The 23682-nt window shown below is 65.6% G+C and overlaps 1 protein-coding gene across 8 annotated transcripts in view; it reads right to left on the bottom strand.

Annotated features, from left to right (window-relative positions):
• Positions 1-260: 260 nt before the first annotated feature.
• AGAP3 (ArfGAP with GTPase domain, ankyrin repeat and PH domain 3) overlaps positions 261-23682 on the bottom strand; it is a 52015-nt gene continuing 28593 nt past the window's right edge. For 2 of the 8 annotated variants that reach the window (XM_059172256.1, XM_059172253.1), the window contains exons 8-18: positions 22857-23015; positions 19328-19420; positions 15424-15528; positions 9974-10142; positions 6161-6274; positions 4423-4560; positions 2614-2768; positions 2441-2531; positions 2066-2288; positions 1156-1411; positions 261-990 (exon numbers count right to left, since the gene is read on the bottom strand). In XM_059172256.1, the coding sequence (XP_059028239.1) occupies positions 784-990; positions 1156-1411; positions 2066-2288; positions 2441-2531; positions 2614-2768; positions 4423-4560; positions 6161-6274; positions 9974-10142; positions 15424-15528; positions 19328-19420; positions 22857-23015 (1710 nt within the window). In that variant the 3' untranslated portion in view covers positions 261-783. Of the gene's footprint in view, positions 991-1155; positions 1412-2065; positions 2289-2440; positions 2532-2613; positions 2769-4422; positions 4561-6160; positions 6275-9973; positions 10143-15423; positions 15529-19327; positions 19421-19579; positions 20520-22856; positions 23016-23682 lie in introns of those variants that run through there. The other 6 variants (XM_059172257.1, XM_059172255.1, XM_059172259.1 and 3 more) reach the window with 4 other exon arrangements.

Raw genomic sequence — 23682 nt, 5'->3', positions numbered from 1 at the left:
GGGATGATACTTCTGTCCCCTCTCTGGGTGAGCTCTGGCTGGCGCCAGGTGTGGCACAAGGTTACTGGACAGCAGCTGGGGGGGGGGGGCAGTAACGGAGGGCAGGGGCTGGGTGTGGGAGGAGGGGGAGGCGGCGCCGAGCTCCGAACCCCGAACCCCGTCCAGGGGGCGGCGGTGCTGCTGACCCACTCAAGGCAGTCCCAGAGTACAGGCAGGAGAAGACAGGAGCACAGAAACAGGCAGAGCTGAACGGATGGGCCCTTCTGGAAGGTGTGGATAGAGGAGGGAAACAAGGCCACACACGTCTGGTTTACTGGCTCGTCACACACACACCAGATATGTACACAAACATAAATACTCCAATGTACACATTTACACGGGACTCTCCGATCACCTCCTCGCCTCTTTCCTCCAGCACCCCCCGACTTGTCTGTCCGTCCAGGCTCCGTTTTAGGATGAAGGCTTCTAGGGGGCTGGCAGTGGAAGGTAGGACTCTGGAGGAGGGAGAGGTCCTGCTCCCCTCTCCTCACAGGTACCTCCAAAGGGTCCCGTCCCTTTGCAGTGGCACCGTAGGGTAGAGGGCTAGAGTAGTTCCACTCCCTCTCTGCGGCAGCTCGAGTCGCACATGTCGCCTCTGGTCCCTCTGTCTCTCCCACTGCGCTCTTCTCCGACTCTTCGACTCCTCTCCTTCCTTTCCGCGCGCCCCTGCTTCTCAGTCTCTGCCTTGGCTTCCCTCAGCGCCTGGAGGGAGGCGGGGCCCCAGGCCACGGAGTCCTGCGGGCTTTACAGAAGGCTAGGACTTCGGTGCAGCTCCGCAGAAGCGCTGGTACCGTTGGCGGGCTCTCTGTTGGGGGCAGGTGCTAAGCCGCAGCCCTCCCCAGGACAGCCGTGCTGGATCAGGATGTCTGCGCACTCCTGGCTGCCGGCCCGACGCGCGTAAGCCAGCGGAGTCAGGCCCCGGGCGTCCCGGCTCCGCACATCCACCCCGTACTGCGGAAGAAAGTGTCACAGTCGGCGTGACGTGGCAAGAACGGTGGGGGTTCTTGGGGCAAGAAGGAGAGGTGGCTTTCCGAGGGCCGGGGCGAAAAGCTCAGCCAGGTCCGAGGAGCCCTCCAGGGTGGGACTGGAAAGGCCCGCGGGGAGCCCACAACTCACCCAGATGAGCAGCTGCGTGAAGACGACGTTGGCCATGGCGCTGGAGAGATGGAGAGCCGTCCGCCCGTCGCCGTCCCCGTACGTCTCGTTCACCTCCTCCTTGGACCCATGAGCCAGAAGCATCACCAGCAGCCGCAGGTCATCCTCCACCACGGCCCGGAGCAGCTGCTGGCCCAGCGGCACGTCCGAGCTCGGCAGCGGGGCCAGGAAGAGCTTCTGTTCGTACTTGGCCCGAATCCAGCGCTCCTTCTCCTCTCTGCAACGCAGGCCCACCGGGGCGTGAGCCGAGCAAGGGCCCGAGCCAACGGGCGGGGGCTGGGGGGGGTGCTCGGGGACCGACACGACACCCCAGGGGGAAATCGGAAGGAACAGAGGAAGCCTAGGACAGAGCAGTGAAGAGACAGGCCCGAGGCGGGAGGGCTCGCAGGGGGAGTGCAGGGCGGGTGGAAACAGCTGAAAGGAAGGAACACTGAAGGGAGGCCCCTGGGGGGCTGAGAGGGCAGCCGGATTCCGGGCAGGGCTCCCCCCGGCGGCTTATCTGGCCCTGCTGGAACAAAGCGGGCGGGGGGCCTCCACGGGGCCCACGCACCAGCCTATCTCCCACCCATTCTCCCCATCTCCGGGCTCCGGCTCGGGCCTTCACGCCACCAGCGATAGGGCGCTGCGCATGCGCCTCCCGCTGGCCCCTGACCTGCTGATAAGGCTCAGAAAGGGCCTCTTGTTGTGAGGAGCCTGAGTGACAGGCGGGGAGGGGGAGGGGCACCCCAAGGGGCCAACAGCCAAGCAGAGCAACGGCCACTTTTAACCCTTAGAACATGACTGTCGCCACTCCACGCCAGCCCTGTTTCCCCGATCTGGGGCGCCAACGCCCCGCCCTTTCTGCCAGCTCCCCGTGCCCCTGGCCACTCACCTGCAGGCGTCCGGCCCGGGCTTGGCATAGCCATCCAGGGCCCCCTCCCAGACGCTGTTGGCCAAAGCGTTGCCCATTGCGGTCATGACAGCCAGCAGCTCGGGCGGCCAGTCGTCGAGGTCCAGGGAGCGGACCCGGGAGAGGTGAGCCCCCAGGTGTCGGTGGGTCCCCGAGCACTCAATGCACATCAGGGCGCCCAGGTTCAAGCTGGCCCAGTCTGGATCTAGGGGAGGACAGGAAGCATCGTGAGGTCCACGGGCAGCCAGACGAAGACTCCAGGAAAGACCGCCCCCCTTCTCTCAGGGCCGACCACAAGCCTCTGGGCCGCAGTTCTCGAAGCCCACCCGACCCGGCCCTGCTGGCCTCCGCACTCACTGGGGGCGTCGCAGTCAATGCAGAAGCTGTTGCCACGCACGGTGCGCACGGCCTGCACAGCCAGGGCCGCGTTCTGGTTCCCCAGTCGAGTCTGCGCCAGGGGAGAGACAAGGGGCGGCCGGTCAGTCACGAGGCCGCCTGGGGTCCCGCCCCCGTGCAGCCTCCGTGCCAACCTTGTCCTTGGCGCTGCGGCAGCCCTGCAAGCTGGCGAGGATCTGGGCCTGCACGCTCTGGACCCACAGCTCCCGCTCCTCTGCCGTCGAGGCCTCGAAGTGCCACGTCTGCCCGGTGAGGGACACCACCACGAACTCAAACGACTCCTCGGCCTCTGTGGGAGACGGGGGTGATCGCCGCCGTCAGGGCAGGGCGCCCCACTGCCACGGCCGCCACCACAGCTCTGCCCCCCCAGGGTCTCCTCTCCCGGCATCCCGGCCCCGAGGCCGCGCTCCGGGGCCACTCGCAGCCGTGCGCAGGGGCCCTCACCCGCTCCGCGCCCGACCACCTGCGGAGCCCGACTGCAGGGAGGCAAAGCGGGGTGCGTGGCTTCCGCCCCCCTGCCCCGCCGGAGAGGGTGTGCAATTCGGAGCGGGACGCTCCCTGGAGAAAGCAGCGGGGAGCGTCTGGGGAAGGGTGCGGCGGGGTGCTAGGAGGCGATGCTGGGAGCGGGCGGGGGAGGCGGGCGTGGGCACCATCGGTATGCGTCAGCTGCAGCCGCCTCATTTTGCAGCTCATTAAACCCAATATTCCTGACTGCGTCGGGCGTGGGGCTCCTGGGAGCGGCCCCTCCCCCACTCCCCGGGCACAGACAGGAAGGACAAGCGGATGGGGAGAGGAGACGTTCTCCCCACGAGCTGGGCTGGGTGAGCAGACAGGGCCCTTAGGACAGCGCCCATGACGTGCACGGTGGGCTGCACTGGGACCCCAAGCTCCGTTCCGCTTAGACCAGCAGAGCCACACGAATCCCCACACCAACGGCCACCACCCTGTGGCTGAACAGCTCCTAACCAGCGGTGTGGATGTGTCCGGGGGCCTGCGGAGGGAACTCGGGCCTGGGGGGAGGCACGCGGAGCCAGAGCCAAAGGCCTGGGTCCCAGGTTCTACCCAGGGACACACTGTCCCTGGGAGTCTTCCTGCTGGGCTCCTGCTCTCAGAGCACCCTCGACAGGAACTGTCTCCTAGAAGGACGCTGATGCCCCTTCCTTCCCTGGGCTCCACCAGCCCACATCGCCCTGCTCTCCACACAGCCTCTGAACCACAGAATCGCCGCCCCGTGTGGGGGGCCCGGTTCCCTGGTGCAGCTGGGCTCCGGCCAGGACCGCTAAGCATCACTCTCCCACAGGTAGGCCGGAGAGGTAGCTCTTCCCCACGGAGGCCATCTCCACCCTCCGGCCCACACCCCTGCCGTGGCAATCGGAGAAGTGAGACACTGCGCATCGGTCTAGCTTAGACTTAGGTGGGAGCGGAAAGACTCCAACCATGGAGAAGAGGAACATTTTGAAGAGACTTTGGAGAAAATCAGAGGAGTGCTATGATTAACACCAGATTACGAGAAAGGCCTTGAGGAGCTGGAATTCCTTAACCTGAAGACCAGTCAGGAGAGACTTAGCCAGCTCCTACACACGTATTAAGCACCTATTGTATACCCAGCACTCATCAAGCTCAGTGGGTGATACAAGAGCCACAGGAAACACGGGTCCTGCCCGCAAGTCTGGAAGAGTTACTGGAGTAGCCACCTGCTGTCTTTCACCTTCTCCAAGGATTAAAAGGTTCACATTTTAGCAGAAAGGGTTTTAATTAGGCAGAAGGAGGAGCTTTTCTAAGATACCAAGTCCGGATGACCGAAAGAAGTGGAACTATAGTTACAGTTACTTACACACAGCACTCGCTCTTAGAACGGAGAAAATGGGGTTGCTCTGAGAGTGCTATCCCCGAGCCCCACAGCCCGCCTCCTGTGCCCCGGGTTCCCTGTAGGTCCCCCTAACCTTCAGCAGCACTGCTGGGGCCGTCTGGTCGGGGGGTCCCGGTGCTCTTTTTCCGCCAGTGCTTCTTCCGGTTGGAGTGGGGAGATGGGGGAGGCTCCAGCTTGGGGCTGGAACTGAGCACCTCAGCTGGGCCACTGGCTGGGGAGGGGAGAGTTGGAGAAGTGTGGGAAGAGGGGAGGGTGGGGGGCAGAGCATGTGACCTGCCTAGTGCCACTGGGAGCGCCCCCCCCACCCCCAGCTGCCGAGGGAGGGGTCTGCCAGGCCAGGCCAGTCCCAACCAACCCCTGAGCTTCCCCAGCCCAGAGGAGGAGGAGAGGGGAGAGAGGGGAGTGTGGGGAACTCGGGCAGGGCAGGATGGAGGCGAGGAGGAATGGCTGGCTAGAGCAGAGCTCCGCAGCCCGGAGGGGCGGCAGGCGGCCCAGGGAACTCACAGGGAGCTGAAGCCCCAGCAGCTCCGCACCAAATTTATCCTCAATCACACTCCCCGCTCCTCACAATTAATAGCAGAATTAGAAACAATCAGGGAGCTGCCTAATTACTGTCAATTAGAGCGCGCTAATCAAGCTCCCGTCTCCCACACCCCGCCCGGCGCTCACCACTAAATGTCAAACTTCATTAGAGGCAGACACGCTCCCTCCCTCCCTGCCTGCCTCCTTCCAGACTCAACAGAGGGGCCCTATCCAGGCCCCGCACAGTCAGGACAGTGACGCTGGGAAGCCCCCCAGCTCCCCTTCTCAAGGGCTCCACAGTCACTCGCCCCAAGGAGGCTCAGACTTGGGTCGGGAGTTGGGTTGCCGCCCTGTGCTGCGAGCGCCCCTTCCTTCCTGCACTCGGGGCTCAGACTGGGGTTAGTTCTGCCAGGGGGACGCGGCGGGGGAGGTCCAGGAAAAGAGTCTATGGGCCTCGGGCCTGGCCGGGCACCTACTGCCCAGCCGGAGGCGAAGGGGGGAAGGGGGCGGAGTGGACCTGCCCGGGAGGGGACAGGGGCCAAGGGACACCTATGGGAGTAAGATTGCGGGGGGGGGGGGGCAGTGTGTGTGTGTGTGTGTGTGTGTGTCCACGTGCGCCAAAGAGGGATTAAAAATAGGGGAAGGGAAGAGTGGAGATGTGTCAGCGAGGAACGAAAATGGACGAAACGGGAGGGAATGTAAGACAAGCCAAGGGAAGTTCAGAGGAAGGTGAGCGAAGGGAGAGTCTGGCCCGCTGGACGGGATGGGCCCCCGCCTGCTGGAGGCGGCGCGGGTAGGAAAACTGCCTTTCTGGATCCCGAACCCTATCATCCAGGAACCCGCCTCTCCGTGGCGGGCAGGTTGCCGCCATCAAAACGTGTTCCGAGCCCCCAGCCTCCGCCCTCCCCGCTCAGCCGCTTCCCTGTCCCCCCCGCGGTGAGGCTGATGAGCTGGTGCGCAGGGGGCTGATGGGGAAGCGGGAGCTGCCACCAGCCGCCACCAGCGCTGGGACGGCTGCGGGTGGGCAGAGAAGCTGCGGAGGGAAGGGAAGGGAAGGTCTCAGGCACCGGCCGGCCGCTGGCAGGGCCCAGGGCCAGCGAAGGGGTAAAGGGGCAGGAAGCTGGCCTGGGCCGCTGGAGAAGGGATGGGGGCTGGAGTCCGTGTCTCAGAGCCGCGCCTTGGGCCTGCGGCCCCCTGCGACAAGCTCTGGCAGGGGCCCTCCCCTGGGCCTGGGCTCCAACCCCACACGGCCAGCCTGCCCTCCTGTGTTGTGTGCGGGGCCTGCGTACCTGGGGGCAGGGCATCACTCCACTGGTCGGCGCTGGACACGGAGCAGGAGCGCTGGTGCAGCCCCTCAGGGCGAGGGCCAGCCCAGGCCGGGTTGCTGGCCGAGTAGGGGGCACCTGGGGGCGGGGTGGGGGGAGGGGGGAGGGTCAGACTGGGAAGGGAGGCTGCGGACGGGTACACAGACCTTCCTGAAAGTAACGCTGCAGGCAGAACTCAGGAAGTTCTGGCAGAATACTGACCCCAAATGAGGGCTTTACCAGTACTGGGCCAGGCTTACTGGAGACCAAGAGGCCTCGCCTGGGGTCCCTGACACCTCAGGAGGCAGCTGGTCTCGCATCTCACACCCCTCGCCACCTCCGTCCCCTTCCTGGGAGCCGAGAGAAGGGGGCACGTGGCGCTGACCCCCTCTCCGTGGTGCTCCTTGTCTGGCCATCGCCCCCAGCCCCCCCGCCTCCGGACCAGGCCCCTGCACCCCACGTTCTAGTCCGCATATGCCAAAGCTCTGCCTCAGCTTTGATGCCATTCTGACGAGAAATAAGTGTATCAGATTCAAGTAATTATGTCTAATTAGTATTAGTAATTATCCTGTTGGGCTGGAGAAAATTAATCTTTCGTTTCCCATCAGGGAAGAATGGCAGAGCCAAGGGGAACCAAAGGCTCCAGGAGCGCCGAGGCCCCAGGCCGGCAGGGACCCCTGTGCCCTCCGAGCTGTCCCGCCTCCCTCCCTCAGCACCCAGTCCCTGCAGGGAGCCCAAGGGAGAGCCACGGGGCCTCGGAGCCCACGACAATTCGAGGACCTCCACTGCCCTCTCCCCTCAGTCCACATAAGGACCATGGACGGAGACCGAGGCCCGAAGGCGGCGGTGGTGGGGAGTCTGAGGACGGGGGGCCGGGAGGGCCATAAGCGAGGTGTCACACCTCGGAACGCAAGGCAGGAGAGCAGGCCAGGGGCCGAGATTAGTAAGGAGGCAGAGACAGGGCCTGGAGAGGAACGAAGTGCGCGAGAGCAGGCGGCACACTCAGCCTCAAACCAGTGCCGGGAGGACACCGGTGGGGTTTCTGGAAGTCTAAGAATGGAAGCCCTGGGCGGAAGCCACTAGAAGGTAAAGAAACAGGCCAGACATCCCTAATGCTCCGGGGACCATGCGATGCGGAGAGGTGGAAGGCGGGTTTTGGATTTCTGTTGTGCTCGTCCTAACACCCCAGGCAGGACCAGACCCACAGTGAGTGCTCCCGAGCACACGCGAGGTGCCCACGCCGCCCTCCAGCCGACCCCATTTCCAGTCCCCTCAAGGCAGCGTGCTGACGCTTCCTCTCCGGAACCCCGCCTCCCTGCCACTCCGGACTCCCGGGTCCCTGCCAGCTCAGCCTCCCTCAGGGGCCCCTCAGCTCCCTGGCAGGAGCCCTTCCAGAGAGGCAGACGCCGGTCCAAACTTCTCAGAGACCTTGCTTCTGCCCCCCCGGTCCTGCATCCGTCCCCTCCTGGGCTCCAAATCTTATCCCTGCCTCCTCCCGAGCCCCACCCAAAGCCACCCCAGGCCCCACTTCCTCCCCAAGCCCCCCAACTCAAAATCCCGAGGGAGGGAAAGTGCTTTCCCTTTTCTTTGTTAATTCTTCCCTCATTACGCCTGCAATCCCACAATCAGTGTGCACTGTAATTGTCGAATTTGATGCTAATGATTAATGAATTAAACATGGAGCCATCAATTAGTCCTCGGAGGATAATTCTGCATAAAGCAGCGGATAATGTAATTACAGTAACAAAGATAATGAGATGTTAACATCGCCCGGTGAGCGGGAGACATGTGTGAGTGTGCATGAGGTCGGCGCTGGCGTGTGTGGTGGAGGGGACACGGGCTCGGGGGAGGCTGGCGTGTGTCCGTGGGTGCTGGTCGTCCTGCGGGTGAGGGCACCGTGGGTCTCTTCGTGTGCACTTCTGCCCCCCAGGGGAAGGCTCAAAGGGCCCAGGACTGCGACAGGACAGAGTGTCTTACTGTGTCCCTCCCTTTGGGGAAACAGCCCAGTCTTGCTACCTGACTTCCAGGCAAGGCTCCCCCCCACCCCCGGCTTCAGAGTACGGATACTTCCTCTTCCTCCGTGGGATACGAACGCACCAAGCCAGATCAGAGGCTGCCTCTCACTGTGCACCTGTGGGTGCAGCTCCGGGAGAGCTCAGGGCCCTGGCAGATCCCCAGCCCCCCTGCCCTTGCTCGCCCGTGACCTCCCAGCAGCCCAGACATAGCCCTCCGCGCAGAGCCCTGAGGACTGCCTGGGGCGACAGTTCTTACCACTGGACCCCCCCCTCACCTGCCCCAGTGCACCCCCATGGGAGGCTCTCAGCAGTGCCCCCCACTGCCTGCCCCACAAAGAGGGGGTGCTTTTCTCACTAGCTTTCTTCCTTCCCTTAGTCCATTGGAGCTCTCCCTCTGCACGGTTCACGGGCTTCTCTACAAGCTCGGGGTGGCTTAGAGGGTAAAACATGGCTTTTCAAATCAGGCACACTCCGGTCCAAACCCCAGCTCTACCACTGACTGCGGAATTCTACAGACAAGTTACTGAGCCTCACTGAGCCTGTTTCCTCATCCATCGAATGGGGCGGAGCATCGCAGCTTCACGGAGCAAAAGGAGCCTGACCTAGAGCAGCTCTGCAACACGTGTCCATCAGCCGACGGCACCCCGCCCCTCCCTGTGACCCCCGACTGTCCAGCGGAGCCGAACACAGGCCACGGGCCAGGGAGCCAGGTGTCCCTGTGCCTCCGACAAGGAGGCCACCGTCTGGCCTTCTTCTCTGGACCCAGAGTTGTGCAGTGTGGGTCCTACCAGCCTTTTGAGAGGGCCTGTTCCATCCACTCCAGACTTAGCACCCAGCTCCCGTCAACTGAATGTCCCTAGTGGCCTAGGACTTTGATGAGCAGAGCACCCCGGGGCAGGGACGCGCTGGCAGCCCCTGGGAGGGCAGGACAGTGTCGTAAGCAGCTGTTTCTGGGCGCAAAAGGGGGTCCAGTCACCTGGGACAGCAGAGGGAGAGTGAAGTCTTGGAAATGCCAAGGCAGATCTGGGGCCTGGGGACTGGGGAGGGACAGTGGCTTAGGAGCCCCAGGGGCCTAGCGAGGCAGGCAGAGCTGGGGACAGAAAGACCCCTAAGCATCATTCACCCAAACTCACAGCGGCATCTAGAAAGGTAAGCGGCGCTCAAGGAAGAGCTGCCGCACCGTGAGTTCCGAGTCTCTGGGCCTCTAGCTCTTCTCCCGACCCCGCCAGACGCGTGGCAGAGTCCGCCTGGCCTCCAGCTTCTCCCGAAGCTCAGTCCTCTCTGAGCGGAGACCCGACCTCTCGCTGCAGACCCCAGCGTGCTCGCCAGGTGAGCTCCAGGGAGCCCCGGCCGCGTCCACCCCCCCAGCTGCCCCCCAGCGCACGCCGGGCTGCGATGCTACTCCGCATGCGAGACCCCACGCCCACCGCCACCCGCCCCGGTTGGTTCCCGCTGAGGAGAAACAGTGCCAGGACTGCAGACGGCCACCGGCAGCACGAGGCTGTCTGGCCCCATCCCGATCTCCACACCGCCTGCCCGGCCCCGTGCCGGCCGCTCCCTCAACCTGGTCCCAAGAGGCCAGCGCCTGGGCAAACGCATCTGGCTGAGCAGGACTCGGGGGGACGAGCACACCGGGAGCCCCGAGCACCCAGGCTGGCTGGGACAGAGGGAAGCCCCACAGCGCCCACCTCCTCGGGCCTCCACAGCCGCCCTCCCCGATCTCGCCGAGCAAAGCGGCCTCGCTCTCCGGGCGCCCTCACCCCTGCCCGCAGCAGCCCCTCACCTGTGCCCCCGCCCAGCTGCGAGGTGCTGCGCTCCGAGGCCAGGCCGTTGGCCCTCGGGCTGGTGCCTGGGGCCGTGGCAGGGGTGGCGCGGGGCAGGCGCTTTCCTGGCACTTTCACTGTGGTCCGCAGCAGGTCGATCTCTTTGCCGTGGATGTTCTGCATGTAATCCTAGGGGCCACGCAGACAGACGAACACGTGTTAGCGCCGCTCCTCGTCTCCGGCGCTCACCTGCCAGCTCACTCATCCCCCCCATTCCCCGGTGCTGCAGGGAAGGGGAGGGGAGGGGAGGCCCGAGGTTTAGAAAGCAGGACAGTGAAGCCTACGGAGGATGTCCAGGTCTGGGCGACACCCAGGGTACTGGGGATCCAGGGCAGCTCTAGGGGGACGCAGGCAGCAGGGCGCAGGAGCAGGGCAGAGAGAAAGGCCTGGACCCCAGAGCTGAGGGCAGGGAACCGCAAAGCCTAGAACAGCCCTCACTCCTGACAACAGTGCCCGACGATAAGCATCCCTTGAACAATTAAAAAGAAACCTTCGGAGCACAGAGACAGGTCCCCGGTTCCACAGACGCCAGTGGGGCGCCTGATGAGCACAGTAACAGCAGCCGGTATCATCGTGCCCCCCCCCAGCCCCTGCCCATTCACAGGGCCGGGCATTCATGCCCACAGGGGCACACCGCCCCTCACGTGACCCTCCTGGCAGAGGTGACCAGGGCTACTTTACAGCTGAAGGAACCGAGGCTGACAAAGGCTAACCTGCCCGAGGTGACACCGTCAGAAGGTGGGAGAAGCGACTCAAGAACAGGCTCTGTGGACTCCCAGGGCTGCGCACTGAAGGCAGATGTCCCAGGCCCAGGCACTCAGTCAGCCCCCCGAGGGCCCCAGAGGGTGGGAGCCACTTGGCGTCTTGGGCCCCCACCATTCCTGCCATCTGGACATGGCCTGTGAGGCCCATGGTGGAGCGGCCACGTGGGGCCACCAAGCAGAGCCGGCCCGTCAGCTTCCTGCTCTAACCCCGAGCCTGGCCAGGGCCTGAGCTCTCCCCACGGCTGCTGCGGTCTCCTTGCCCGATGGCAGACTCCCATCTCCCATTTCCCTGTTTCTAGTACCTGCGAGACCCTCTGGTCCCTTCTAGTACCTTCCCAGCTCACGTCCCAGATAAAATGTGGCCAAAATCCCTTCCGGAGAGCAGAATCCAGGTGGGAGGTGTCCACTGATCTCCGGAGCTCCCCGGTTCAGACCCTGATCTGCTCTCCTCCGTCAGGACCTGCCCTCAGCTCCCTGTGGACCCGGTCCGGGGGTCCGTCTAGCGCGCCCGTCAGACCTCCTGTCGCCCAGCAGCCCTTCCCACCTCCTCACCCCTTGGCTTCGGGGGGAGGGACGGCGTCCTCGACTTGACAGTGCAGGTGGAGAGCGCTGCCGTTTGGGAAGCAAGGCAAGGGCAGGGGCCGAGCAGGGGCTTACGGCTGGCCTTCGCTCTGGGACCAAGAGAACATCCAGTAGAAAGGGGTCACCCGGCACCAAGGAACCATGAGAAAGTGCAAGTGTCCGGCCAGGAAGAGAAACAAGAACAAGGAAGTGGCACCCCATGCCAGGTTCACCTCCGAGGCGGGTCATCGGGGGAGGGGACCCGTGGGAGGGCCGTGGGGACGGGAGTGCAGTGATCTCCTGGGCCCCAGCCAGCTGCAGTGAGGACTGGCCAGGCCCGGAGATGCCCTTCAGGACAGAGGGGCCTAGTCGGGCCCCGAGGAGAGTGACCCCCAGCGGCGGGCGCCCGGAGGAGCTCCCTCCCACGCAGCTCGGGGCTGCGTCTGTGCATAGAAGGTGCCAGGCCCAGCCTTGGGCTCAGGGGGCCGGGGGAGCAGTCTCCACCTGTGGACGGACTCCCGTGATGAGCCCCCCCAAACTGTACCCTGCTGTCAGGGTTCTGGCCCTGTGCGAAGCCTCCGTGCCCTGGTGCTGGGGAAGGAAAGAAACCCAGGAGGTCCTTTCCTGCCCCCGCCCTGTGTCCCCTCTAGCCGTCTGTCCTCCAGCAAACTCAGCCCCCCTGCCCAGGCACTGCAGGCCCCCTGGGGTCCTGCTCTGGGCCCGGCGTCCAGCATGGGGCCGCCTCACAGTCTCGGGCCCCACGTCCCACTGACCCGGCTTTGGCACGCACCCGGCCCGGGTCCCTGCACACGGTCACATCTTGGATCCGCTGTTCCAGACGACTGTCAACAGCTGGCTGGGCCGAAGGCACAGCTGCAGTCCCTCTCCTGGGGGAGGGGCTCGGGCCGCTCTAGTTCACAAGGAGGTCACGGCCGCGGCAACAGTCCCCGAGACGGCCTGGGGATGCCTGCGTCGGGACATGGCCAGACGCCGACCCCGCACCAGGAACACCAGTCAGCGGCCGCCGTGAGGGGCCTGGTCCCCGGGAGCAGCCGGACCACAGCGGACGGACAGACGGCGCTCGTGGCACTGCGGGCCGGGACCCTTGGGCTCCATGCCCGGCTCCAGCACCAGGCTGGGAGCCAGCACCCGACCCGGGGACAGCGTCCCCGCACGGAGCGCGCGGAGCGGTAGCAGGGACGGGGACAGCGGGGGCAGCGTGACGGCGTTTCCCTCCGTCAGCAGAACAGGGAGCGCGGCGGCGGCGGCGGCGGCGGCGGCGGCTCAGGAGAGCGGTCACCGCGGCTGCCTTTATTACCCACCATCAAACAGCAATTTCTTCCCCAGCCTCCTCGCTAATTACCCAGCCAGCGTTCTCATCTCGTTTTATTACTGGAATTAACAACGAGTTCAGAGCGTGGAAAGCTATTAAGATGTGTGATTAAGCCACATTCAATTAGTTTCTACAAACAATTTAATTGATGTTGCAGATAGAATTAACAGAAGGTGATTGTGTGAATGGCTCCGCGGGCTGCAAATGGGGGAGGCCGTGGCGGGCTCTCTCGGGCCAGGCGAGGATGGGGCGTGAGGCTCGAGGCCGGCCCGGCAGCCCTTCCTCCGGCAGAAGGTGAGTCACCCCTGGGCCGTGATGGCAGCAGACAAGGCCGCGAGGGGCGTGTGCACCTCTGGGGGGCCCGCACAGCTCCCCCGTGGAGGGAACCTCCTGGGAAGCCGGCCGGGGGGTGCCCGCTTGCAGCCGTGGACCAAGAAGCCCGCGCCGCTTGGGAAAGGGCAGCCACCATGGGAGGAGGTCAGGAAGCGAGGGGCAGACGGCGCGGGAGGCCTTCGCTAGCACGGACTTGACCCTGTTCACACGGTGGCACGGGACGACCCCCGTGCGGCCTTCGCGCCTACTTTCGCCGTCCCCACACCTCTCCCACCTGACCTGTGTGTCGCGGACGGGAAGAGAAGCATCCACGGGGCAGGGCTGCCGCTCTCCGCGTGAGCCAGCGCCTCCTGGCCTCTCGTGTGCAGGAGGACCTACATTTTGATGCCAGAGCCAACGGGCAGCCAGTGAAGAGCAGACCGAGCGCCTGTGCCCACAGCCCAGCCTTTCCCTCAACCTATTCCTGAGGCCCCGTGGCCCAGACAAGAGGGGGCCTGGCTGGGTCAGGGGGTGGGCAGCAGAGCCACCTGCCTCTTAAGACTCACCTTGCAGGAAAGCAAGGACGGGCCTGGAAGCCCACGGCACCTGGACTCCGTGCCAGGCCCCTGCACGCACCCAGCCGCACCCAGTCCAACACGCCGGAAGGGCATCTGAGCTCCTCCGAGCGGCCCAGGCAGGCAGCCCGTCAGTGCCCTCCGTCCTCCTCATCAACAGTCTAGGCAACACTTGCCTGGATGGTGTGAACCCTCCAGTCACCTTCTCAGCCAGCCCCGAAGAGGGGCACTCTGGGTGTAGCACAGAAAAACCTGCATCCCGCTTTGCGGCAAAGTCACAGGCCCAGGTACCAGCTCAGCCAGAGGCAGGGTGATCCAGGCGGTCGCGGTTCTGCTCGCTCAACTGCTGGGCGTAAAAGCATTCCCTTCCCTTCCCAAACCCAAGCCAAACACAAGCACCCAATGCTTTCCTCCACGTCCCAAGACCTCTTTCCTATCCCTCTGCTCCACACTGGGCCTCCTCCAACACCTGGGACATGGGGACAAGCAGAAGGGACGTGGCCCAACTTGAGCAGCACAGAGCAGACAGAACGGGGATGGAGGCAGCGAAGGGGGAAAGCCAAGGCTACCCCAGCACGGCGGGGGGAAGCTGGGCTGCTTCCCTAGGCTCGCTCCCAGCCCCGCCGGCCAGGGGGGCGGCGGGGGGGACGGACAAGTACGACTGGCTGGGAGTTAGGAGGCACGAGGCTGGCCTACGAACGGGCACAGTGGCTGCTCTCGGCTGGGGCGCGGTAGCTCTGCCACCACTCCGGGACAGAGGCCAGAGCCTGCGGGAGGCCCCGGGACTTCCTAAGACACCTATGCCTCGCTGCCTTTCACGGACTCAGCCACAGGACCAGGTCTGTGCACGAGGCAGCCGCCCAAGTCGGGCCAGCAGCCTTTGGCCCCTGAGTTAAGGGGGAGAAGGACCAGCGCTCAAGGAGTCAGACAGGGAGAAGCCCAGGAGGGTAAGGCTGGGCTCCGTCCTGACCGGAAGGGGACTGCCCACCAGCTCCCCCCAGGCCCGGCCTCGGTGCATCTTCTCGGCCCCAGTTAGGGCTGGCACCAGGGACCCCAGGACCCCCTGGGTCGGGCCTGACACCTCGTGCAGATTCAGAGACGGACCAGGGGCCCTCTGAGGCAGGTCCTGAGCTTCCGGGCCGGGGGTGGGGCCAGCCCACGTGCTGTGCCGGAGGGGCTTCGGAGGAGAACTCATTAGCCCCACAGTGGGGCGGTGACAGAGATGGATTCCGGTGACAGCTGTGTGTGGGAGCCACGCAGCGAGGGGAGGGGGGAGGCGGGAAGGGTAGGGGAGCCATCACGGGGCCACTCCGCCATTGCCGCGCCCCGACACCCTGCCACGGCAGAGGCCAACACCCTCCAGACCCCTCCACCCACCACCACCACCAGTCCGGGGCTCCCCTTCCCCAGATGACCCGTGCCCTTCCCGGCAGCCCCGGCTTAATGGTCACCCCGGGGCCTAGGAACCCAGGGATCCCCCTGCTGATGTGGCTGCCCTAAGACAACTGGCTGACAACCACCGGCACCTCAACTTCACCAATTCCATGGAAACGGGCCCAGCCCAGCTCTCTGAACAAGGAGCACGTGGGCTGCCGAGGCAGCCGCTCCCGGGGGCTGTGCTCTCTCCGAAGGGCTCCGCCACCACGCCGGCTTCGTGGCTAAGTGCTCGGCCCGGGCTGGCGTCTCGGGGTCTGTGAGGCTCCCGAGCCACCCCAGTGCAGTCCTTTCTGAAGGGCAAGTGCCCCGGAACTCACTGAGGCCTGCTCCCCGCTAGGCTCCCCTCACTGAGGCCTAGACTCCGCCCCCTCCCCCCGGCCACCCAGCTCCCCGCAGGCCGCCCCCCCCCCCCCCCCCCGCAGACTCACGTGCAGGCTGGGGTGGTAGGTAAGCAGCCCGTTGTCGCAGAGCGTCACGTACTTCTTCTTCCACTCCTTGTTCAGGGATTTGCCGCTTCGCTTCAGCAGCACGCCCTGAGGACAGAGGCCGGGTCAGGGACGGCGCCAGCCCCACACGTGACAGGCCCCAGGAAGCGCACAGTGACACAAGGTCACTGTGACACATCCTCCACCTCCTGTCCTTGTCAGAGGGGAGAGACTATGAGGACAGGAGCTGGTGGCTACCTCCAACCGGCCCATGGACCTCCCCCCACCGACCCCATCTCCCCAAAGGCCTGGGGCCAGGCCAGCACCTGGAGGGCAGTGCCGCTCCAGCCGTATGTCTCCAGGGTGAACAGGGCAGAAATCCCTAGAATGCCCCAGACACCGCAGTGCGAGCCCCAGCCACTGAGCCCAGAACGGGACTCTCTGGGCGAGCCCATGAGACTCAGTGTTGCGGGGACAGGAGCGGTGGGACGAACACGGGCCCCGCAGGAGCGAGGCTGTCCGTGTGTCCTGTTCACAGACACGCCCTCAGCACCATGACCAGGCCCCGGACACAGCAGACGCCCAAGAAATGTCTCTGGAGGTGCGCCGGGGAAGCCAGAGGGCAGCGACCAGACAGAACGCCCCCGAGGGGAGAGCCCCACAAAAGGGTCTCAAGCGGGGAGGCATCAGGGCCAGCAGAGGCTAGGAGAGCAGGGGAAGCACCCGGAGTCCACCCCAGCGGGCACCAAAAAGGGGGAGCTCGAAGGTGTGACTCTGTACCAGCTCCTCCTTGAGAGACGGAGGCGTGGTTCTAAGACGAGGAAGAAAAAACAGAGATCGAGGGACTCGAGTGTGAGGAAACAGCATCGGCTAGGGTCCTGGGCCCCAGGCTGCGGGATAAACCCCCAATCTCTCACACTTCCGAAGAGAAGGCTTGGTCCTGAACGGAGCAGGTGCGCCAAGGGGCCACCAGGCCCTCCTGCCTGATCTGCCCCGTGGGAACCCCGAAGGGGCGACAGTCTCCCGCCTCAGCAGATGTTTCCGATCTTGCTACCACTCCCTCCTCTCCATCGCCCTCTTCCCGCCGCCCTCAAAAGACAGATGCCGTCGTGGGAGGTGCAGCCACAGGATATCAAGCTGGGAGTTCTGGATCACTCGAGGACACACTCTACGTCTTGGTCCCCCTCCGTGGGAGAGACCCCGTCCTCATAAGAAGCAACTGAACAAAGTGGTATCGATGGGACCTTCACTAGACCGTATGGGTAGAATATTCCCGAAGGCAGTCGGACCCCTGCCCTGTGGTCTGCAAAGGAGCCTCAGTGACCTGCTTCTGGGCATGGCATCCACCCCCTCCCTGGCCAGAAATGAGACACGAGTACAGCTGCTCCTTCCGCCCTGCCTGCAGACCACACCCCTCGGGACCGAGGGCCACATTCTGGAGAAGGCAGCCCCCAGCCTCCGCCTGGGGCCTCCGGGAGGGCTGGAGGGCCACGGCTGGGAGGGCCACGGCCACAGCTCAGCTGCTCCTCTTCTGCCTCCCTTCCACACCCCCGGCCTTCAGCGGGGGATTCTGCTCGAGCCTCTGTTCTCACATCCTTCCCACTGGAGCCCTGCCTTCCTTCACTGGACCCTTCATCTGCCTCACATTGAAGCCCTTCCCTCCTGGGTCCCTCCCAGCTCTGGGTCATGGGAGAGGGAAGCCAGGCTCTGCTCCCGTGTCTGCCCCCAGCTAGCCCTCAATATCAGACAAGTCACGTTGACTGCCTCGGCCTCAGTTTCCCCGGAGGGTAGGGAGAACCGACCTCCTCCCTCTTTCAGACACAGAATCGGGATCAGGATGCCGGGCTGGGGGGTGCGGGGGTTCTTGCTGGGAGGGAACCCTCTCCTACCCAGCACTCCCGCGCTCCGGCCCCTCCTTCGCCCAGGCCGGGTGCTAATGAGCTCAGCAAGTGCGCTGTCCGCGGGGGCGTGGGAGGACTGGCAGGAGGAAAGCGAGCACAGCTGGCCAGGGACTGGACCCGCCGCCCACTCGCAGCGCCCCCTCCCCGGCCTGCCTCTCACCTGCCTCGCACCTGCCCACCCGCGCGTGCCGGGACCCGGAATGAGCATTAAAGGCCCGGCTGCCAGGCCTGCTTCCCATTCCTGCACACCCGGCCTTCCAAGGAGGGAGACGAGCTACGGGGGTTCCTGCTCCCCTCCCTGGCCGGCCGGCTGCGCACGGCGGAGCAGGAAGCAATCTGGGGCAGAATGGGAGCGGTGCGGAGACGACAGCCCCCAGAGGACCCGTTCCGCCGCCGCCTCCCTCCCAGCTCCGCCAGCCGGCTTAATTGCGGAGTCCGGATTGATTGGGAATGCAAATGGCAACTGAAATGCAATCTCCACTCCCAGCAGGAGTGGGGGGGAGGGGAAGGAACGGGCTGGGGAGACCGGGACACGAGGGCAGGAAGGGGGCCACGTGGGCCCTGGGCAGCTGGAGGTTGGGGAGAAGCACCAGGAAGGGCCAAGGGGCTGTGAAAACCAGAGCGTGGACGGTCCCCACCCCCACACCAGGACCCCCGCTGTGGCTCAAGAGCACCTCAGGTTGCTTCCCCCACTCCCCCACCTCCCACCCCCCGAAGGGTCCGCCCCTACTGGGGGGTCCTTGAGCTTTAGTGGCCTGAACCAGCCAGGCGACCCAGCCGGCCTGGGGTGGGGGGCCAGAGCCCAGGTGCAAGTTCACAGGGCTCCACCCCATCCCTCAGCTCCCCCTGCCCTCCATGTGGGGGATTCAGGGAACTGACAAATTAGCCTGTACCCCAAACAGGAAGGAGACATCCGGGGCTACCCTTATCTCAAACTAAGCACCCTGGAAGTAGCGTTCGTTCACGCATTACATGGTCCTGCGTGCATCCGGTTCCGAGAGCACTCGCGCCCCAAGCAGAGAGTGTCCGGCCTGCGTGAGGCACTGGGTCTGCACCACCCGGAGACAGGCAGTCACACCATCCACAGGTCTCTGGGGTCCGATGCTGCACCCAGACGCACAGAGACCGGCGAGGAGGCTGGGCACTGCCCCGGCCTCCCCAGGTGATCCTGCCGGAGCTGCACCTGCCAGGCCCTGTATGTGGACGTCCCAGGGCCGGATGGAAGCAGGGACACAGGGCCTGGAGCAACAGGTAGTTCACCACCCGCCCTCCGGGACCGGACACCCTCTCTGGGCTCTCCGTTCTGAACGGACCTTCACCGTGGGTCAGAACCCCACATGAACAGAGGAATTCCGTCAGACTGCCCACGGCCCCCAGAAGGCCCGGCCTGGAGGGCCAAACCTTGACTATCTACTCAGCAGCCCCACAGCCCTGCCCCACACACCACCATCTCCGCACAAGGACGCCCTACTGTGTTCAAGGTCTTTTTCCAGACCCTGGACCCACTCGGGGGTTCTGGGAAGCTCCAAGCTCCCGGAGGCCCAGCCCTGCCAGGCAGAGACTCGGAAAGGAGGCGCCCGGGAGGGGGCGGCTCAACTCAGCTTTTCCAGGGAACAGAGGCTCCCACGGAGAAAACGGCACCGATGAGCACCGGGCAGGGAGCTGCCCTCGGCGTGCCCCTCAGGGTGCTCTCCCGGGAGTTCCTTTTCCCGGAGTGGGGAGTAGGGGAGTGGGACAGGTCCTCGGGGCCACCCAACTCCTAATGCCCAGCAGGAGAGCCGAGGAGGACGGCAGGCGGCTCTCTGCTGCCCCCGTGTGGCCGTGCGGAGGAGCTGCCACAGCCGCCAGAGCAGCCAAGGGATGCCTCCAGCCCAGGCGGCAGCTCCTCCCAGACATTCAGGCCACATGCCCCAGGGGCCCGGAACAAAAGGACCATCGACCGATGTTCCCTGAGCCTTGTCCCTCATGTCCTCCACTCTCTGGCCACCAGGGAAAGAAATGCTGACCTGTTTGATGGGGATGGCCCGGCCGCTCCCGATGCTGTCCACCTTGCAGTCGGCGGCCTTCTTCTCCCGGTCCAGGTCAGCCCCCTTCCGAGACTGCAAGAGAAAAGAAGAGGCGTGTTACGGGGGGCCCAGGGTCCACGGGGGACAGCAGCCCACCTGCACTCCCCTGCCCTCCCCGCCTCCCTCCTCCTGGGCAGGCCCTAGCAGGGGCAGGGCCGGGGCGGCGGGACCGGGAAGGAACGGAGACACGAGTAGTCCAATGGGTTTATTCTTACACACGGCACCATACAGAGCAGCACAGGTCACTGAGCCAGGCCCGCCCCTTACAGGAGAGCGAGGACACGGAATACCGAGGGCGCGAGGAGCCCGCACGCAGCCCAGGGGGCTGGGGCTTAAGAGAAGGGAGGGGGCGAGGAGAGGTGGACGGTGGGGCTGAGGGAGAGCGGGGCGCACGGGGCACGATAACCAGGGAGAGCAAAGTCCAGAAGTGAGTGGGCGGTGGCCCGTCTGCGGCACAGACACCACACGGCACGTTGCACCGAGCGCGGTCGGCGAGGCCCGAGGGGCACAGTGGATGGAGAGAGAGAGGAGAGAGGCCAGAAGAGGCCCTGCGCCCCTGCCGGGCTCCTGGGGCAGAGCCCGCCCCAACGCGGATCCTAGGAAACGGGGAGGCCAAGGGGGGGAAAGGCAAGCGCGCGGCGGCGGCTGTGGCGTCCGGAGGAGCGGAGCAGGAACGCAGAAGTCCATGCAGGAAGGAGCAGAGGGGGGAGGGGCAGGAAAGCTCCCCCCAGGAGCGGCTGGGCCGGGCCGGGCGCTTGGACGCCCCCGCCCCTCTGGGCCTTGTTGCGCTGGCCTGGCGCCGGGCGTGGGGCCGAGCTCCCTTCTTCTCCATGCAGCGAGCCTGGCGCACGCGTCCAGCTGGGCCTGGTCCCCCGGCAGCCCCCAGCCGCGGGCTCCAGCGTTCCTAGCCTTCCCTGGGGGTGGGGGTTAGTTACAAAGGTTCCTGTGGGTCTCTGGAGTGGGGAGCACGGCGGCCGCTTCTCATCTGAGAGCAGTCCCAGGGCCCGGCCCGCCTCCGGCCCCGACAGGGGAGAATGTCCAGAGGTGCTGTGTGTCACCACCTGGTCTTCTAATTTGGAAGGAGTTGGAAAGGCCTTTTTGTTGATGAAAAGTTGGAAACAGTGGCACATATCTGCAAATATCGAAAGAATAAAGATTTTGGCAAGTTATACTCAAGCCCCACACGAGTCGGTCAGCACTGGTGAGGGCAGAGACCCAGGTGCCTGGGGAGAGGCGGCAGCGGGATGAAGAGGAGGAGGAGGAGGAGGAGGAGCACGAGGACGAGGCGGTGGCGGCAGGGGCCGCTGGGCGGTCCAGCTCATCGGGAATGATCGCCACTGGGCGGCTGGGGCCCCCATCCCTTCCAGTTCTCCCAGGCCACCAGGAGCCCAGGGCACAGGCTGGGGGCACAGGACTGCCCCCTGCAGGTCGGGGACGCACAACCACGGGAGCGGGAAGAACCAGGCCAGAGGCCTCTGCCCACAGCCCCACCATCAGCACCTGCCCCCGGCTTCTCCTGGACGCCACAGCCTCTGCCCCTACCAGGGAGGAGGAAGGTGGATGAGACCGCTGCCACCAGGCCCCCGGACCAAAGAGCTGCATGGGGGGAGGGGGGTGCAGCCTGCCACGGCCAGGCTGGTGAGCCAAGAGGCCCCCAACCAACCACCAGAGGGTTCCCTGGGAGCCCAGAGGGGCAGCCCCCCAGGATGGGAAGCAGGGCAAGAGTGGCAACACAATGAGTACATGAGGTCACGGGGGAGACTGGGGACATCGATGGCCACATCCAGGGGGTGGGTCACAGGGACACCGGCCACGGAGCAGGCGTGGCTCTGCTGGGGACGATGACAAGGGCAAGAAGGTGACCCCGACAGCGACGATGGTGGGGAGGTCCCGAGACGCACCCCGAGAGACGGACGGGTCTCGAGGCCTCCTCGTGGACAATGGCGCAAGGGAGGTCACCATGGAAACAATGAAAAAGAAAAAATAAGGTCGCCACAGTGAGGATGGAGAGAGGGAAAGGGCCCGGGGGAGACTGGACGGCAGGCGGAGGCAGCCTAGCAGGCAGCGGGGAGCGCGGGGCAAGGAGCGGGAGGGCCGCGGCGAGGAGGCTGTGAGCCGGGCGTGGACGCCGGGCAGAGGGCAGCAGGAAGGACAGCAGGCCCGGCAGCGGAGGAAGTGGGAGGTTCTGGATGGGGTAGAGGGAGCAGGGGCGCAGACAGCGGCCACCGCAAACACAGGCACCCGGGGGGCGGGCTCTGCGACGGTGGGCACAAGCAGGCAGCCCAGGGCGGTGCGTGGCTCAATGGGCATGAACAGAAACGAGATGCTTCGAGTCGAGGCAGGCTGGGGCTGGGGAAGTGCCATGCGCAGCAGCGGCCGTCAGCAGAGACGAGGAGGGGGCACGAGGCAGGCACAGCGGGGACAGGGGTGGGCAGACCGGGCAGCGGTGTGCTGGGCAGGCGGAGGCGAGAATGAATGGACGAGGCCTGGGGGCACGGGCTCTGTCTGGACGGGGCTCCTCAGCGCCTGGCAGGGCCTGCCGGGCCAGCCGGACCCAGGACCAGGCCGAGAGCCAAGCCCTGCTGCTCGGAGAGAGGCGCGCGCGGACTGACGCGGAAGCACCGAGGGATCTCCTGCGAAGCCGCACGGGCAGCTGCCCCGCCTGCGCCTGACCCAGGGCTCCCAGAAGGGCCCGGCCGAGTCCCAGCCGGAAGCTGAGAGTGTGGGGCAGGCACTGGGTCTCAGGGGCCGGGCCTGGACAGCCAGCAGACTGGGGGCGCCCAGGGGTCGAGGGGCTGGGCCTCTAGCTGCGCAAGGGATGTGGGTCCCACGTGGGAGGTCTAAGAGGGGAGAGGACGAGCCCGTATGGGGGCCCAAGGCCGGGCAGTGGGGTGCAGGCTAGGCCGCAGGAGCCAAGACCCAGGGGAAGTCATGTAGGCCCTCAGCGGAGCCGCCGTAGCAGCAGGCAGGAAGCTAAGGTCACGGAGAAGGAGCGGGACGTGGACGAGGAGCTCTGAGCCCCAGTTCTAGCTCTGCCGGCTGACCCTCCGTGTAGCCTCGGGCAAAGCCGTGGGGGCCTGACCCCCAACTGTGGAATCGAGGGTGCCGGGGGCATCAGAGCAGACGTGTCTGAACTTGCCTCCAGCTGGGGCCGACAAGCCCCCCGAGCTGGAAGGGGTGGGGGGTAGTGTGCGGCAGAGACAGGAGGGCCTGTGTGTGTTGGCCGCAGGCGGTCCCCTGAAGGCTCAGAGAAACCGTCTAGAAGAGTCTGGATGTGCAGGAGGGCACGGGGAAGGAGCCTAGAGAAGCGGCGTGTGTCTGTGTGGATGGCGTCTTGCTGACTCGGGCTGCTGTGGCCCCGCATCCGTGGCTCTGGCCTGCGCCCTCCCGGTGGGGGGCTGGGGGCCGGGCCCTGCCTCGCCAGTGCCAGCGGCCGGGCCGGTGGGAGGGCGGCGCGCAGGGCACATACCGTGAAGATGTTGGAGCGCCGCTTGGACTGCTTGCGGACGGGTGTGGGGGTGGAGGAGGCCGCCACGGTCTCGATGCGCAGCTCCCGCTGGCTGACGCTGGGGGTGGAGGGGACTGAGGAGGAGTAGTCGCTGAAGGCGCTGCTGCCGCCATTCGTGGCCTGAGGACAGAGAGGGCTGCTGAGGGCTGCTGAGGGGGAGCGGGCCCGGGGCCGGGTGGCAGGCGGGAGCTGGGGGCCCCTGTGGTGGGGGGACCTGGCCTGGGGCTCGCGGGGCAGGAGAGGAGGCCGGCGCGAGCCAGCCCCCGCGGTCCGGGGCTGCCTGGCTAGGGTCCCCGCAGGCGTGCTACCACGCCTGCCCGTGAGCCGAAAAGGGTCAGGGTAAGTGCCAGGGGCAGGGGAGCCCTGCCTCACGGTTGGGGCGGGGGACGGTGTCGGGCATGAGGGAGCAGGTCCCCTTGGATGAGCCCCCAAGTCTGTGACACGGGCCGAAGATGTGGGAGGTCAGGGTTGGGCGCAGGGTGCCCAGGGAGGCTGAGGTCCCCTCCCGGACAGCGTGTGCGCCGGGGGGCAGGGCTACGTGAGAGCCGAGGCCGAGTGTGGCCAGGAGCCGAGACTGCTCGCAGAGGAAGCAGCAGATACGGGACAGAGGGAGAACGGAAGAGAGACAGAGGGGAGCACAGGGTGGGGACAGAAAGCGCACGGCCGCAGCTGCTCCCGGGAGCCAGGACACACGCGCGGCACAGCGAGGCCTGCTCCCTCGCTGCCCGCAGGAGGCTCGCTAGCAGAGAACGCGCCCCGCCCTGACAGCCTCCTCGAGTCCTCCCCT

The sequence above is a fragment of the Mustela lutreola genome, chromosome 4 (genome assembly GCF_030435805.1).
Source record: "Mustela lutreola isolate mMusLut2 chromosome 4, mMusLut2.pri, whole genome shotgun sequence".
Lineage (NCBI taxonomy): Eukaryota > Metazoa > Chordata > Mammalia > Carnivora > Mustelidae > Mustela > Mustela lutreola.
The sequence above is the reverse complement of the archived record's forward strand: the minus strand, read 5'-3'. Positions and strand labels throughout refer to the sequence as shown.